At 34.9% G+C, this 16,015-nt stretch overlaps 1 protein-coding gene across 2 annotated transcripts in view; it reads right to left on the bottom strand.

Annotated features, from left to right (window-relative positions):
• AP1AR (adaptor related protein complex 1 associated regulatory protein) overlaps positions 1 to 16,015 on the bottom strand; it is a 39,449-nt gene that overhangs the window by 10,063 nt on the left and 13,371 nt on the right. For both annotated transcript variants that reach the window (XM_060654414.3, XM_060654413.3), the window contains exons 2-4: positions 6,094 to 6,142; positions 4,275 to 4,301; positions 1,490 to 1,515 (exon numbers count right to left, since the gene is read on the bottom strand). In XM_060654414.3, the coding sequence (XP_060510397.2) occupies positions 1,490 to 1,515; positions 4,275 to 4,301; positions 6,094 to 6,142 (102 nt within the window). The remainder of the gene's footprint in view (positions 1 to 1,489; positions 1,516 to 4,274; positions 4,302 to 6,093; positions 6,143 to 16,015) is intronic.

The following is a 16,015-nucleotide window of genomic DNA, read 5'->3' as shown; positions in this document are numbered from 1 at the left end:
ATTTCTAGTTACTGCTCCTTCTCCTTCCCATTTCAGCCAAAATTCATGAAACTAAATGTACACTGATAGCACATCCAGCACTTAATTTGTATCAGGTTCTCTTCAATGTGCTTTATGTATATTAATTAATTTCAATCCTCACATCAACATTAGCAGGTAGAGACAGAGATGATACACACGAGGGAAATGAGATAAAGACAGATTATGTCCACCATGTTCTTTTAATTGTTTTTGCCCACTGAGTCTTGGTTGTCTTCAGAATCCTCTTCTAGTGTTTGCCTATTCAGTTCTCAGACCGTTGCTCTCTTTCCATACACTCCAACCAACCCACTTCCTCCTGGTCCCAATCTCGGGTTGGTGATCTTGATAATGATCACGGTTTTAACCATCAGTATAAGGTAATGTCTCCTACTTCTGTTCCTCTAGCCATAACTTCTGCCTGGGGCTTTTTTTTTTTTTTTTTTTAAGTTTTCTTTTTGAGGTCTCACATAAAATACAAATTTCAGGTGTTATTTCACTTAAGAGTTTTGACAACTGTATACACTCATATAACTTCAACACAAAGGAAGATACAAACATATCCATCCCTCTACAAAATTCTCTTGTAACTCTTTCCTGTCAACCCCTTTGTTTGTGCAATTTCTTCTGTCTGGAATGCTCTCCTCCTCTGGATAGTTATCACTAGCCAACACTCCCAGGATTGACCTAAGTGTCATCTTAAAGAAGTCTACCACAACACACCTCTTCTCACACATTTTAGGCAAAGGGTCTCTCCTGCATTTTCCCTGTGTGTTTTATAACTGCTAATTAATCTCTTTCCCCATCTTATGTTGAAATTAGTCATCTACACAAACTACCTCCTCGACCAGGATATTCTTTCTTCTAATGGAGAGAACCATGTTTGATTTTTTTAATCCCAGTGCCTGGTATAGTGCCACATGATAGTTGCCTAATGTTTGCTAAACTAAAAAAGATAAAGAACATTCATTCAAAATATGAAACAGTATATGAAAATATTCTCTTGATATGAAGAACTCTTGAGTTAAAGACAGATGGTTCTTTTTCAAGTAGCTCAGGAAGAATCTAAAGAGGCTGTTTAAACAAATTGAAGTATCAAGGTTCTAGTTAACCTTATTAGTAAAACAAACTTTAGAATGTCATGAGGAAGAAAAAGGGCGATCACATTTTAAAAATTCAAGGAAATGTAATTATTAATATTAAATAGTTTATTAAAAACTACAATATACACGACTTAGGTTCAATAGGAGAGCACTAGGCAATCATGTACATTCAATTCCTTAATGTTCAAAACAACAGTTTGAGACATTATTATTTGTCTCAATCTTACAGAAAGAGAAAACTAAGGTCCTAAAATGTAAACTGTTCAATCCCTCAAAGCAAGCAAATGACAGAGCCTCGCTTCTTAGGGAGCTTCTTATGGTTCACACAGACATTATATTAAAAAAAAAAAAAAAAAAGCTTTACTTACCTATGACTGCTTCCTGGACTTTCCCCCTGTATAAAAATTAAACAATTAAAGAAATTTCACTAGGTGAATTCTATGCGAGGCAATTCAACAAATTTTTTATTTAATCAAAATATTTTCTGCTTACCTATTTTTATCATGTAAACAAATTTTATTATTAAGAGTGTTTTAAACAAAAAGCTTTAAAATTTTACTATTTCTCAAAAGCAAAATTAAATATTTAGCTTAATTTATATTAACTAATTATTGGACATTTCTTAACTTTTTTTTTTTTTTTAATGTTTATTTATTTTTGAGACAGGGAGAGACAGCATGAATGGGGGAGGGTCAGAGAGAGAGGGAGACACAGAATCCGAAACAGGCTCCAGGCTCTGAGCTGTCAGCACAAAGCCCGACACGGGGCTCGAACTCACGGACCGTGAGATCATGACCTGAGCCGAAGTCGTATGCCCAACCGACTGAGCCGCCCAGGCGCCCCACTTAACTTTTTCTAACAAATATATATTCTATACCAAATGAACTTCTGGGGTCAGGATGGTACTAGACAATATACTTTCTATGCCCTCTTCATTTACAGTTGATCTTCATACTTTGTAGATTCCATATTTGCAAATTTACCTATAAGGCTAAAATGTATTTTAACAAAAAAACTAATAACCCCTGCACTTTTGTCATCATGAACAGACTTTCACAGAGCAGCAAAAAACTTCGAGTTGCTCGATATGCACCTTCCCAGTTGAGGTAGAACATAGCGATGCTCTGCCTTCTTGTTTCAGTTCTCCTACTGTCCTCTTTACAGTCTACTGAGTGCCATGTTTTTTGCCTGTTTGTGTATTGTTGGTGATTTCACTGTATGGTGCTGAAGTGCTGTCTAATATTCCTAGTCACATGAAGACTGTGGCAAGCCTTATGGAAAAAATGTGTGTGTTGGATACGCTTCTGTTCAGACATGACTTACAATGCTGTTGGCCATGAGTTCAATGTAAATGAATCAGTAATATATATTAAAATAAGGTGTAAAACAGAAATCTAAAACAAGGTAATTTACTGATTGGGTGATGAAAATGTTGTGGCTAGAAGCTTACAGGAATCTAACTCTCCATTTTTCCTAAGAGTAATTTCCAGTTGGTATTCAATAATTCAGCATTTACGGCAACTTTATAGGACATAACTACCACAAATGATGAGAATGAATTGTTTTTGTTTTTTTCCTCACACGGTTATGAAATTACCTATAGTTTTTTTTTTCCTCCAAAGTAAACCAGAACTACTTACAAAACTGATTTGAATTTATGCATCTTTCTTACACACTTAAGCTATTCACATGTGATAGTTAACATATATGGCCAAATAACAGCAAGAAACAGGTGCTGATAAGAAACAGCACCACAAAACAGGGTGATGTTCAACTAAACCAAACACAAAACATGACACAGAAGGGGAAAAGACCGGTTAGGAAAAACAAAAGCAAACAAAAAACTCAACCAAACAAAAAGCATCTTAGGAAAACACATGGAACCACATTCTTTTGAAAAGCAGTATGATGCAATAAAGGTTGAAAGGACTCTTACATTTAGCACTTCTAGAGTTTAGAAACTTTAAAAATATTATGTAAAGTGTTTGCTTACACTTATTTTAAAAAATAACATAGAATTAAAATGACTTAAAATGGGAAAGAAACTAGGTTCTATGAAACATAAATGTATTTGGGAGAAATTTTACTGGGAAACAAAGGCTATGCTAGTTTCCCAAATGTGTTCTATCAGAGGATAATAAATATGTATTATTATCTGAAAAAAGGAATCATACCCAAATTAATTTGGGAAATGCTGAGTTGAATAGGTTTAAATAATTTTCTTAACAGTTCTCTTAACAGTTCTTCTCAGAACCTTTACCATGTTAATTTACATTCTGAAACTAGTATTCCATACACACTGGGAAATGTTGGGCTAAAGGATAATTTAAATTTAGTTTGATACATTTTCCTTTTTCCTTAGCAACAAAAAGTGATAAAAGGTCAGAGCTCTCAGTGTTCTTATAGTAGAACTCATTTTAGAGTTGTATAAAGTTTGCCCAAGGTTGGTTTAGTAACTTGCACAAACTCATATAATTAGTTTAGTGAAACTGAAGTTTAGCTCACGATCTAAAGCTCTTCTAACTATAACCAGCGCATAAGAAGTATACACCACAGTTCATTAATTCTACACTGTACTTTTTTCATATTTTCACACTTCTGTACTTCGAATGCATCTTAAATTTAAGTTTTAGATGAGATGAAATGCAAAAAGTCAACAAAAGAAAATAACTGATAAAAAAGACAATGGCTAAAGTCAGAAAGTGATTATACAATGGGCATGTATAAATTCTACCCTCAGAAATCTATAAAAACTATGGTTAAAGAATGGATCTACCTTGGGTTGTTGAAGAATTTTACCTACCTAATGGCAAGAGGTTAGAAATATCCTTTTTAAAGTTCCTTGAGTTCTATAGCATGCTTTAAAATATGATATATATTTATATATATAAAATACATGAAATGAACATATAAAACTATATGTAATATACCATATATATAGTATTATATATGTTATACATGAGAAAATTCTGAATGATATGCTAATATAAATTGGTAAAAGGACATAATTAGGGACTAAGAAGTAAAAATAAAAGCCAAAAAAATAATAATCCTGAAAGACAATAAAATAAAAATTTTTTAAATAAAACCTAGGAGTAATGCAATGATTCATGAGAACAAACATGGGTTTTGCACTACTGTGGAAATACTTACTTCATCACTTTCTACTAGATTCTCAAACTGAAAGAACAAGAAAGCAAGTGTTAGGGGGGATATTTTTCTAAGGTACATACCTCATAAAAAATTGTCACTTTTTCACTTCAAAAATAATATACCTTTATACTTTTAAGATATTTGAGTCATGTGTCCCTTTATACACTAGTTCATTTGATATATTCAACAGTCCTATAAGATAACCAAGATAAGTATATACTATTATTTATGATTTATATGAAAAAGAAAAAGGAGAATTATAGCAATTTTCTTCATAAATCAGAAACTTTTAAAACTTATAAACTATTTCACCTGAATTATTTCATAATAAACCCTACTACCAGAATTTTCCACTTGAATTCAAAAAAAATTTAATGTTATAAGAAGGAGAATTTACTCAAGAAACAGGGCCTTAAAAGATACCCAAATAAGAATTTATCTTATAACGTTTATATTTATTCATCTATTCATTAACTGTTTACTAAAAATCTACCAAATGGTAGTCACTGCTCTCAAATATAGTGTCTGTCTTTCTACAGACAGGAAAGTAAACAATTTGTTGATGATGTGATGAACAGTATTATATCCAATGACTAAATGAAAGTCATTACTACTAAATTGTATCACTAAAATATTTGTATTTAAAATATAAATAATTTGATAACCACCAAAAGAAAAAAGTTTTATTGTTAACATTATTTATTATTAAATATTAACATGATTAAAATCAAGAAAACAATGCATTTAAAAGGTTTAGAATGACAAGAGTTTAAAGAAGTGACTTGGGGCACCTGGATGGCTCAGTCGGTTAAGTGTCCGACTTCGGCTTAGGTCATGATCTCGCGGTTTGTGAGTTTGAGCCCCACTCTGTGCTAACAGCTCAGAGCCTGGAGGCCGCTTTGGATTCTGTGTCTTCTCCTCTCTCTGCCCCTTCCATGCTCATGCTCTGTTTCTCTTTGTCTCTCAATAATAAGCGTTCAAAAAAACATTTTTTTTCAAAAAAAAATTTTTTAAAGAAGTCACTTAAAATTGTTTAGAATTATTATCTTGAACTTTTTGTTTGTTTGTTTTTTGGTTTGTAATTTTTTTAAAAACTAATTTCTGGTTTACTTGCTTCCTTATTTAATATAGAAGGCAGTGAAGTACAGTGTTCAACCTTTGAAGCCAGGCAGTTTTGGACTGGGTTTAGGTTCTGCCATTTATGGGCTGTAACAAAGCCCAACTTCTTCACCTGTCTAAGCCTCTCATTCTCATCCATAAAATGGGATGACTGCCACCCATTCAGCAGAACTACATTAAGAATTATGTGTGATGACATTTATAAACTATGGTGGAGTAGGTGGGACATAGCAGGGACTGAATAGATTCTATTATTATATTTTACACACAAAGAATAAGAAACTCAGTGATTCATCCTGTGGAGTTGCTTAAAGTCAGCTTTCTGCTTTGATCCTGCTGTACTTCTTTACTGGGGCAGGCCAACCATCTATGTCTAGAATCACTGTCTACTGAGCCATTGTAACTGCACAAGAGTACCCTCTCTTTGAATTGTGCACTGTGAAAAAAAAAGACAAAAACCAAAAACACCACTTCTTAGTAGAAATAGCAGTTCTATTAGAAGAACAGGACCATAATCTTCTGCAAACTTCTCCCTATTCACCCCTCCCCTCCCCACACCAATTCTTTTCCTTTTCATTGGCATCAATAATATTGAAATATAACAAGTCCATACTAAATCTAGGGCCCTTAATGAAAAGAAAAATGTCCCTTCTGCCTTCCTGAAGGGACTTTTATCCAATCAGATTCAAGACTTACTTACCTCTATAGTTAAGTGCTCACCTCTTGAGCATGTTCTAAAATACTTGGATCTGGGAAGAAAAGCAGAAAAACTTTCAAAATCACAATTAATACTAAAACGGAGCCAATGTAGTGGCATAAACACATTTCTATAAAAACATTTCCCAGATTTTCAAACTTAGTTATAAGTTTAAAAGTGTTCAACCAACATTTTTCTACCGACACCAATATTTACTCAACCTGTAATAACAAATTAATTTATTGTATTTACTACATAGAATACACTTAAATTTTAAAACTCATCTCATTATTGTTATTGTATCAAGGAAAGTATGTTAAAATACTGATGTGTTAAACAATGTATAAGAGTATGTCTCCAATTTTCGAAAACATATGCAAAACAACATAAATCTGGAAAGATATATGCCAATATGCTAAGAGTGGTTGTCTCTGGATTATGGAATCCATGTTTATACAAAGTTAGGCACTTTTTATTCTTTCCATGCCCATATAAATTTTAATCATTCTCTTCTGCTCCTATTAGTGAAATTTACAGGTTATCAAACAAGAAACTCCTTTGTTATATCTGCTCAAAGAACATGTCCACACTCTATTAACTATGTTTCTGTCCTCTATTATAGTATGAAAGTTGGTATAGGGCAGAGGCACCCAAACTTCTTTACTACTGGAAGTGCCAGGAGATTATAAGACTTTCACTTCTAATGTGGTTTGTGTTATAGCTGCTTAAATTAATGGAGGAGTGGACTTCATGCCCCCACAGAGACCAAAAGTCACACTGAGGGTTTTTAATGGATCCTTGGACAGAAAGGATCCTTTAAAAGATGAGAAGAATCCTGGGGTTAGGATAGGTCAGAATGCTTTGTGAGTATTATGTGTTTATGTATGTGTGAAAGGGAGACAGGTTTAGTGAAAGGGAATGAATGCTATATTATCATAAAATTTTTATTATTATAAAGAATAAAAAACAGTGAAATCATAGGTCCCATTTTCCTTAGTACAATCTTTATTTGCTAACAGATGCAAAGCAGTTTTATTGCCCATTAAGAGATAATTAATAAAAAACAGAGGACTTGGAATTGTCATTTTACATATCTAATAATTTATGGAACATACCCAGAACAAACAAAATACCCTTAATTCTCTAAGCATGTAGTGTCCCCATTCTTCTATTTTCCCCATTTCTCAAACAAAAACAGAAATGAGTTGAGCCTTTGAATAGCGCTGTGTTCTGGTATTAGGATATGTACTTCAAGTACTGTATGCTCTCTCCCTGCAACCATCACTCTCTTCCCTGAATGAAGAATCTATCTCTGATTAATCTACTTCTCCTTCCAGGCTTACTGCGATGGTGTAACTGAATAATAAAGTAAAGTTCAGTAATACTAAGTATCTCATTATAGACTATCAATGTGACTTCATTGCTGAAGCAAAACCTAAAGCTAAGTGGTATACTGTCCAAACCAAAGGAAGTAATTGTACTATGCTTGTATTAGATAGCAGAACACTGTGTTTTATTCCAATTATATACAGATACACCCCTAACTTTAGGAGAAGCCCAAGGTGCTGACTGTTGTAAATGTCTCACTTTTCTGTGCTTTCTGTCCACATTTAACTGTAGTGAGGATGATCGTGCTTTTGCATGACTCTAACTCCCTGATTTTCTGACCAAACTAGACCACAGTCAAACCCCAGACTCATGTGATTGGTTCAGGGTCATATGGAAACTGAGCAGAGAGATATAATATCTTCCTGAGAGCTCTAGGGAGATGCTAGGAGTTATGCTTCTGAAAATCTTCAAAGAGGAATGAAACCAATCAAAAGAATGTTCTGACAGTGTTGAAGTCATCCCTAAGGATCAGGGGCATCCCTGCTCTGCCCATGGTTTTGCTAGTACTTGATAAATCTAGTATCCTTATAAGAAATTCTACATTTTGCCTAAGATAGTTTGATCTGGATTTCTGTCCCCACAGTCAAAGTCCTGACTAATAAATAAACATAAGTCTATATGATAGAATGGCAAAAGAGCAAGTTAATAGAAAAAAAAAAACAACACACCCTAAAACCAAAATAAAACACAACAATTAAGATGAAAGGTATAAAGAAAAGCAAAACAAGTGAAAAAACATTTAAGTTTTCTTTTTAAAAACAGATTAGATTGAAGGTCTCAATCTAATCTGTTTTTAAAAAGAAAACTTAAATTAGATTAAAGGTCTCAATCTAATCTGTTTTTTAAAAGAAAACTTAGATTAAAGGTCTCAATCTAATCTGTTTTTAAAAAGAAAACTTAAATGTTTTTATTCACAAAAGGCATATATTGATTGCTACTATCATAAATGCCAAGATTATACTAATAGATTAAATACTCAATTTGGCAAACTCAGGGGCAACATTTTTTATTAGAAGAGTTTTATCCTGGGATTTATCCAAAAGGAAGTTGAGAAATATTGTAATATACATTTTAAAGTAATTAGAAAGCCGACTGCTTGAAAGTAGCATCTCAGATTTGAGAGAGCTCTCCATTACTTACGTGGTACATGAAAGAAATTTAAATTAAAATCTTTACATATTATTGGATGCCTAAAAGTCTAATACATCTGGAATATAACTTTTTCAGGGTTTCCTGTAATAAAGTGCCCTGATTTTCTACCTTGAAGTGTTATTTTATTTATTTATTTAAAATATTTTAATGTTTATTCATTTTGGAGAGAGAGAGAGAGAGAGACAGAGTGCAAGCGGGGAAGGGACAGAGAGAGAGGGAGACATGGAATCTGAAGCAGGCTCCAGGCTCTGAGCTGTCAGCACAGAACCTGTCCCAGGGCTCGAACCCACAAACCGTGAGATCATGACCCGAGCCAAAGTCAGATGCTTAACCGACTGAGCTGCCCAGGCGCCCCTTGAAGTGTTGTGTTAGAATAAGGAGTGAGGTTCTTCACAATCCTCTACTACCTACTTCTAGGTAAAGATGATAATACAAGTGAGAGGGTCTGGGTGGCTCAGTCAGTTAAGCCTCCGACTTCAGCTCAGGTCATGATCTTGCTGTTCATGAGTTCAAGCCCGGCGTTGGGCTCTGTGCTGACAGCTCGGAGCCTGGAGCCTGCTTCAGATTCTGTGTCTCCCTCCCTCTCTGCCCCTCCCCTGCTCATGCTCTATGTCTCTCTCCCAAACTAAATAAATAAACATTAAAAAAAAAAAGATGATAATACAAGTGAAAGGTAAGTAGAACAATTGCAGAGAGGAAAATCATACCTGTTTTATTAAATGTGACCTCAAGTGTTTATTGTTTTATTTCATAAATATTTATTGAGTATGTAACTAAGTGCTTGGCATGGTTCTAAAGTGCTGGCAATACAACTGTCAATAAAACTGATAAAGACCCTACCACCTTGCAGCTAACATTCTTGGGAATGAATGACAATAAGCAAATGGTGGGAAATGCTACGAAAAAGTAAATACTTCAGAGCAAGCAAAGATAGTGACCAGGAGAGGGAGGTTATTTTATGTAGGGTGGTCAGGGTAGGACTTTCGGTTAAAGCAAAATTGGAACAAAGATCCCCCAAGAAAGCCAGCCAGCTAGATAACTGGAGGAAAAGAATTCTAAGCAGAAGAAAGACAAATACAAACAAGCTCTGAGGCAAATTGTTCTTTGCATATTCTACGTAAGTGGGGGACCTGAATGAATGGCTGGAATGGGGAGAAAAAGATATGAGGTCTGAGAAACAGCCAGGGTCAGACCACAGGCCTTTGTAGGCCATGGGAAGGGTTCTGGAGTTTATTCTCAATAGTTAAGAATTTACAAAAAAAGATTTCTGTCTTTGGCATCCCCCCCCACACTTTTTTTTTTTTTTTTTTTTAGCTTTTATCATGACAATTTTCAAATATGCACAAAAGTAGGGAGGAGAACATATACACCTCCTTGTACCCATTATCCTACTTAAAAAAGTTACCATTTTCCCAAGCAGGCTGTGTATTGTCAGTGAGGGAGCCTGGCCTGGGTTCAGGCTCATGAGCTGTGAGATCATGACCTGAGCAGAAATCAAGAGTTGGACACTAACCAACTGAGTCATCCAGGCGCACCCCAACTTGCAACCCCCCTACTTCCTCTGTAGTCCTCTTTTAGTCTGTAACAGCCCTCCTTGCTGTACCATCACCTCTTCCCATGCCACTCATGTATTGGAGAAATTGTGTCATTTGTCCTGTAGAATTTCTCAATTTCTAGGTTTGGCTGATTGTTCTTCTCTTGGTGCTGCTTGCTTCCTCTATCCTCTGTATTTCCTGTGTACTGATAATTTGATTTAAATTGAGTGCAATTTTTTAAGGCAAGAACTCTTCAAATATGGCACTTGCTGTTGAACTAAATTATGAGGAACTTTATTTTTGTCTGCCTCACTTTTACTGATGCTAAGATGATCTGTAGCTTCAGGTATTGTCAGCCTAATTCATTATAAAGTTTCAAACCAACCTAGAAAAGGGGTGACGGGTGTTTTTAGATGCCTTACGCTTAACATCCATACATAGTTAAGAGTCTGGATGAGAATTCTCTATTCAAATTCCAAGTCTAGCACATTAAGATAAATACCAGTCCCCAAACCCCTTATACTTTTTCTATAATTAACCCTGGGCCTACTTTTCAATTCCAGATCACTAAGAACACCATTCTTTTCTTCCTGGCTTCAAACCCAGGAAATTAATCTTTGTTTTCTTTTCCTATCCTAAGGAAGGTTTGCTGTGAACAAAGATACAATGCCAGTGATTTTTCCTCCCATATATATGCTTCATGCTATTACTAATACATACACAAGCCTATTGTGTTTAAGGAGTTTACTACCAATCACTGTGGAGAAATAGAAGTATAGCTTATTCCTGGGGAAAAAGGAAGAATGAGCTATTTCTCAAAAAGTTGGAAATACAGAAAACAAAAATTAAAACTATAAAAGCAACACACAATGTATCTGTTACCTTGACAAGCTAAATTACCTTAAAGAAAAAGAATCTCCTGGGTAAAGGAAAGAGAAGTAGTTAATATCTAAAAGAAGAATGTGTTAAAGTGGAGGAAATGGAAGGGCAGAAAACAGGGAAGTAAATGTTGGCAGAGTTCATCCAAAGCCCATCTGCAGAACAGTCCCTGGTTCAAGGAACTGAGCTATCTGGACCCAGTGGTAGGTAGTGCTCCATGGTGATGGGTTATTTGAATTGTATAACTTTTTCTGAATTTATGCTAAGAACCTCCACCCTATTATTTACTCATAGTGAAAGAATGTGCTTAACTGAAGCTACAAGTACTATACATTTTCTGGACAGTTATATTTTACATTTTTAATTACCAAATACGCCTTCCATTTTTCTATATTTGACCCAATTAAGCTGAGGGCAAGAGCCTGGGACAAAGGGAAATCACTGATGTGACTGTTCAAACAAAATTACTAGGTGTTAGGGGCTGCTGGATGGCTCAGTCAGCTAAGTGTCTGGCTGTTGGTTTTAGCTCAGGTCGTGATCTCACAGTGAGTTGGAGCCCCACTTTGGGCTCTGCACTGATGGTGCAGAGCCTGCTTGGAATTCTCTCCCTCTCTCTCTCCTCTCTGCCCCTCCCACGTCTCTCTCGCTCAAAATAAACTTAAAAAAAAAATTACTATGTGTTAATGGAAAAACAAAACTAGCCACAGAAAAATCACAGGACTTGTCATCTTCAGGTCTCCCAAGTCCTATGCAGGAATATTTCATTACAGTACATAGGTCCTAGTTGAGAATATTTTCTTCAAGAATGAAGTTCTAGTTGTATATAAGAGGCACCATTAAAAAAGAACAGTGGAAAATGAGATACAAAGAAATAGGATCAGTCTAAAACCAGGAATTTGATACCAACCAATTAAACTACATTTCCAACAACCTTAGATGAAAGTTAAATCTTAGAAAGAAAAATAAGAAACAAAATGATTGAAAGTAGCAATGTCTATTGCAAAGGCCTGGCTCTTTTTTTTTAAGTTTATTTTTATTTATTTTTGAGAAAGATACAGAGAGCAGTGGGGGAGGGGCACAGAGAGGAGACAGAATCCCAAGCAGGCTCCACACTGATGGTGCAGAGCCTGATGGGAGGCTTGAACTCATGAACTATGATATCATGACCTGAGCCAAAATCAAGAGTTGGATGCTTAACCAACTGAGCCACCCAAACGTCCCACAAAGGCCTGGCTCTTGATTACTATCACTTGGCTTAAAGAAATAACTTTTTGCTTTCTTCATTTTGAAAAAAAAAATATTGACTTGAAAATTCCTAGTATGCATAATGTTACAAAAAAACAAAGTATAACAAGCTATTACCGTAATGGAGAGCAAAGAGAGACATTTATTGTCTATAATGGGCCAGGTATTATTATGCATGTATGGACTTTGTTGTTGTTTTTTTATGAACTTAGTTTTTATATGTATTTTTATATACATTTCCTTTCCACAATAATCCTATGAAGTACTGTAATCTTAGAGACAGGCACTGTTCAACACGATAGCCACTAGCCTACGTGTGGCTATCAAGCACTTAACATGTGGCTAGTCTGAAGTGAGAACTCAGTCTGAATATTTCAAATAGACACTGGATTTTGAAGACTGAATACCAAACAACAACAACAAAATAAAATGATCTAACTCCAATAACTAAGCTCTTTCAACATATATTCATGATCAAACATAGATAAATATCTTTTAGATCTTCCTCAATTCCTCTTCCTTCCAAGTTAAACTGATTACAGTTCTGCAGTTGAAAACACTGATGTGCATATTCCAATACTCTGTGTATGGCTTAGAATCTACAAGTATGCTGATTTTATATGTAATGCTGCTTTGCCATATAGGCTTTTAGTACACTTTTAGAAGAAACAAATGTTTGTATTATTCATAAAGCATTTGTTTTATTATTCATAAAAAGTTCACTAAATATTAGGGGTTATTTAAAATTAAAAGACATTTAAATCCGACATTTAAAATGAAAAGAAAATGTGGTCACTTTCATTAACTTCTTAAGAATCTAAAAATAAAGAAGAGCCATCCTACTTTTATAGACCTATTGTTAGTATATAAGTGGGTCATGTACAAAGTTCCCTAAATTTCACTAAAATTTTTTTAAGTAAATCAGAACAATTTAAGATTTTTCATTATGCAAACATAACTGCTTAAAAATAAAAACAGGCAGCTAAAAACCATATTCTCTGCTTTCATATTTGTAACATTTGACTAAAGTTTTGAATCTCAAATTCATTTCATTGATAATAACAAAACTCTAAGAGAAAACTCCCAAGCTCGTAAGACCAGAGATTCTCAAAGTAGTGAACGTTGGAGGTTATCAGAGAAACCAACATGCAAAAATGGCAACAGTAAATCTAGGAAGGCATCCATTCCCCACCCTAGGGCAACAATCAATTAATAAGTTATTATTACTGACAGGAAACTGATGTACACCTCTGATAGCTGAAATAAGAAAGAGAAAAAAGTATGTGTCTATGATCTAGACGCAATACATAAAAACATGTCTAATAATACATATTTAATGCTAACAGCTCTGTTTTAGTAAATCTGTCATTCTCTACTTTGGCACGTAACAATCACCTTGTTAAAAAGTGGAGATTATTGGGGCACCTGGGTGGCTCAGTCGGTTGAGCATCCGATTTCGGCTCAGGTCATGACCTCATGGTCCGTGAGTTCATGCCCCGCGTCAGGCTCTGTGCTGACAGCTCAGAGCCTGGAGCCTGTTTCAGATTCTGTGTCTCCCTCTCTCTCTGACCCTCCCCTGTTCATGCTCTGTCTCTCTCTGTCTCAAAAAAATAAATAAACGTTAAAAAAAATTAAAAAAAAAAAGTGGAGATTACTGAGCTCTGTCTTTGATTTACAGAGCTGGATATTATATTCTGTTCTACTCATCTATTTGTCTAGCCTTATACCAGTATAGCAGGGTTTTGATTATTAGAACATAAGGCAAGTCAGCTTCCTCAAAATTTGTAGGCCAGATTTGGTTTCTTGTGCTTTCATAAAAATTATTGGAATCAGCTTGTGAAGTTCAGTGCAACTGGTGGAACTGCATTCAATTCATATCTTTCTATCCAAAAACATGGCACTATCCTTCATTTATTTCAGACTTTTGTTTTTAAATGTTTTGTTCTTACACATCTATACTTTTCATTGCTAACATGGAAAGTAATTTTTAAAAAATGTATATTTGTTTATTTTGAGAGAGAGAGAGAGAGAGAGAGAGAGAGAGAGAGAGAGAGAATGAGTGGGGGAGGGGCAGAAAGAGAGGGAGAGAGAGAATCCCAAGTAGACTCTGCACTGTCAGCAAAGAGCCTGACATGAGGCTTGATCTCATGAACCATGAGATCATGGCCTAAGCTGAAACCAAGAGTCAGACACTTAACCAACTGAGTCATCCAGGTGCTCCAGAAAGTAATTTTTAAAACATGCATTATCTGTTTCTGGAATACAGGAATACAATAAAGTCTTAGTATAAATATTAGACAGCATTTCACATTAATACATTGGGAAAAATATCTGACAATACCAAATGTTAGGAAGTGGAACAATGAAAATCTACTGTTGGTACAAGTATAACCTGGTAAAATTACTTTGAAAAGTCTGACATTCTGTAATAAATCTGAAGATGTGCATGAGCTATCACCCATTCCATTCCTAGGTATATGTACCTAAAGAATCTCTTATACACATGTACAAAGAGTCATTTGTAAGAATGTTAACTGAAGTGGTTTGTAATACCAAATAAACCTCAAAATAATCTAAATGCTCACCAACAGGAGAATGGATAAATTAATAATAGCCTACTGATACAATGACACACCACTACACAGGAGCCTGAATGAATGAACCAGAGCCACATGTACGAAAATGGATATTTTGAATAAATATTCCAGGTAAGAATCAATACCCTAAAGCAAAGAATTAATCAATCAATGTTTACTGTATTCAGAGTGACAACAGAGGAATAAAAACATCACTCTTTCTTTCAAGTGGGAGGAGTAAACTTAGACCCATGTAAGAAGGTGCTCCTGCAATTTCCAGGAACCATGTGATTACTAGAGAAATGAGTGGAGATAAATGCATAGAGAATAAGTGCATGCATGAATAATGTTTGCAATTAAAGTTGGATCTAGGTAAGAAATGATGACAGATTGTACTAAAGTGGAGTCAGTGAGTGAAATGGATAGGTTAAAGAGGTATTTAGAAAATAAAACTGGAAAATGAGATGATGGGGAGGAGAGTCAGAGAATTCCAATGGGGTTGTAATAGCAAAGAAACAGGAGTCAAGAATGAAGTGTACAAGGGGAGAAAAATAAATGTGGCCAATCCAAGTCCCAAGACTTAAATGCCAAAGGTGACAAGGATAAAAAACTAAGTGATGTGAGAAGCTGAAAGAAACCTATAGGACTACACCAGTATCACATAATACAAAGCTGAGCTGTAAAGAAAATGGTTAAAGTCATATCATGTGTGCACTTAACTTTCATGAATTCAACCATATGCCCTGGAGGGAAAGGGGAGATTAGAAATAATGTAGACAACAATTCCACTATTCTATTCAAGAGCATATATATTCAAGTGTATTATGGTGAAAGCTGAGCTGCTGAAACAAAGAGTCTCCAAAAACAATGAGTTAAAGAAAATAGAAGTCTATTTTCCCTTTGTTAACAGTCTAGAGCTCCCCAAAGTCATCCAAGGACATTCATTTATACATAAGCCTTATGTCCCTATGTTTCTAAACAAAGTAAAGTTTCTGTATGTCCATTCTACTACTGCTGAAGATGTGAAAGTGGACTCAAACATATAAATGATATTAAAGAAGTAGAAAAAAATAGGCTATCGTACTCTAAATGAAGGTGAAGTAAAAATTTTTGGAAGAGTTTAAAAGTAATGTTACACAAGTGAAAATT

This window comes from Panthera onca, chromosome B1, assembly GCF_046562875.1.
Source record: "Panthera onca isolate mPanOnc1 chromosome B1, mPanOnc1 haplotype 2, whole genome shotgun sequence".
In the NCBI taxonomy this organism is placed as follows: domain Eukaryota; kingdom Metazoa; phylum Chordata; class Mammalia; order Carnivora; family Felidae; genus Panthera; species Panthera onca.
This window is presented reverse-complemented; position numbering and strand designations above follow the sequence as displayed.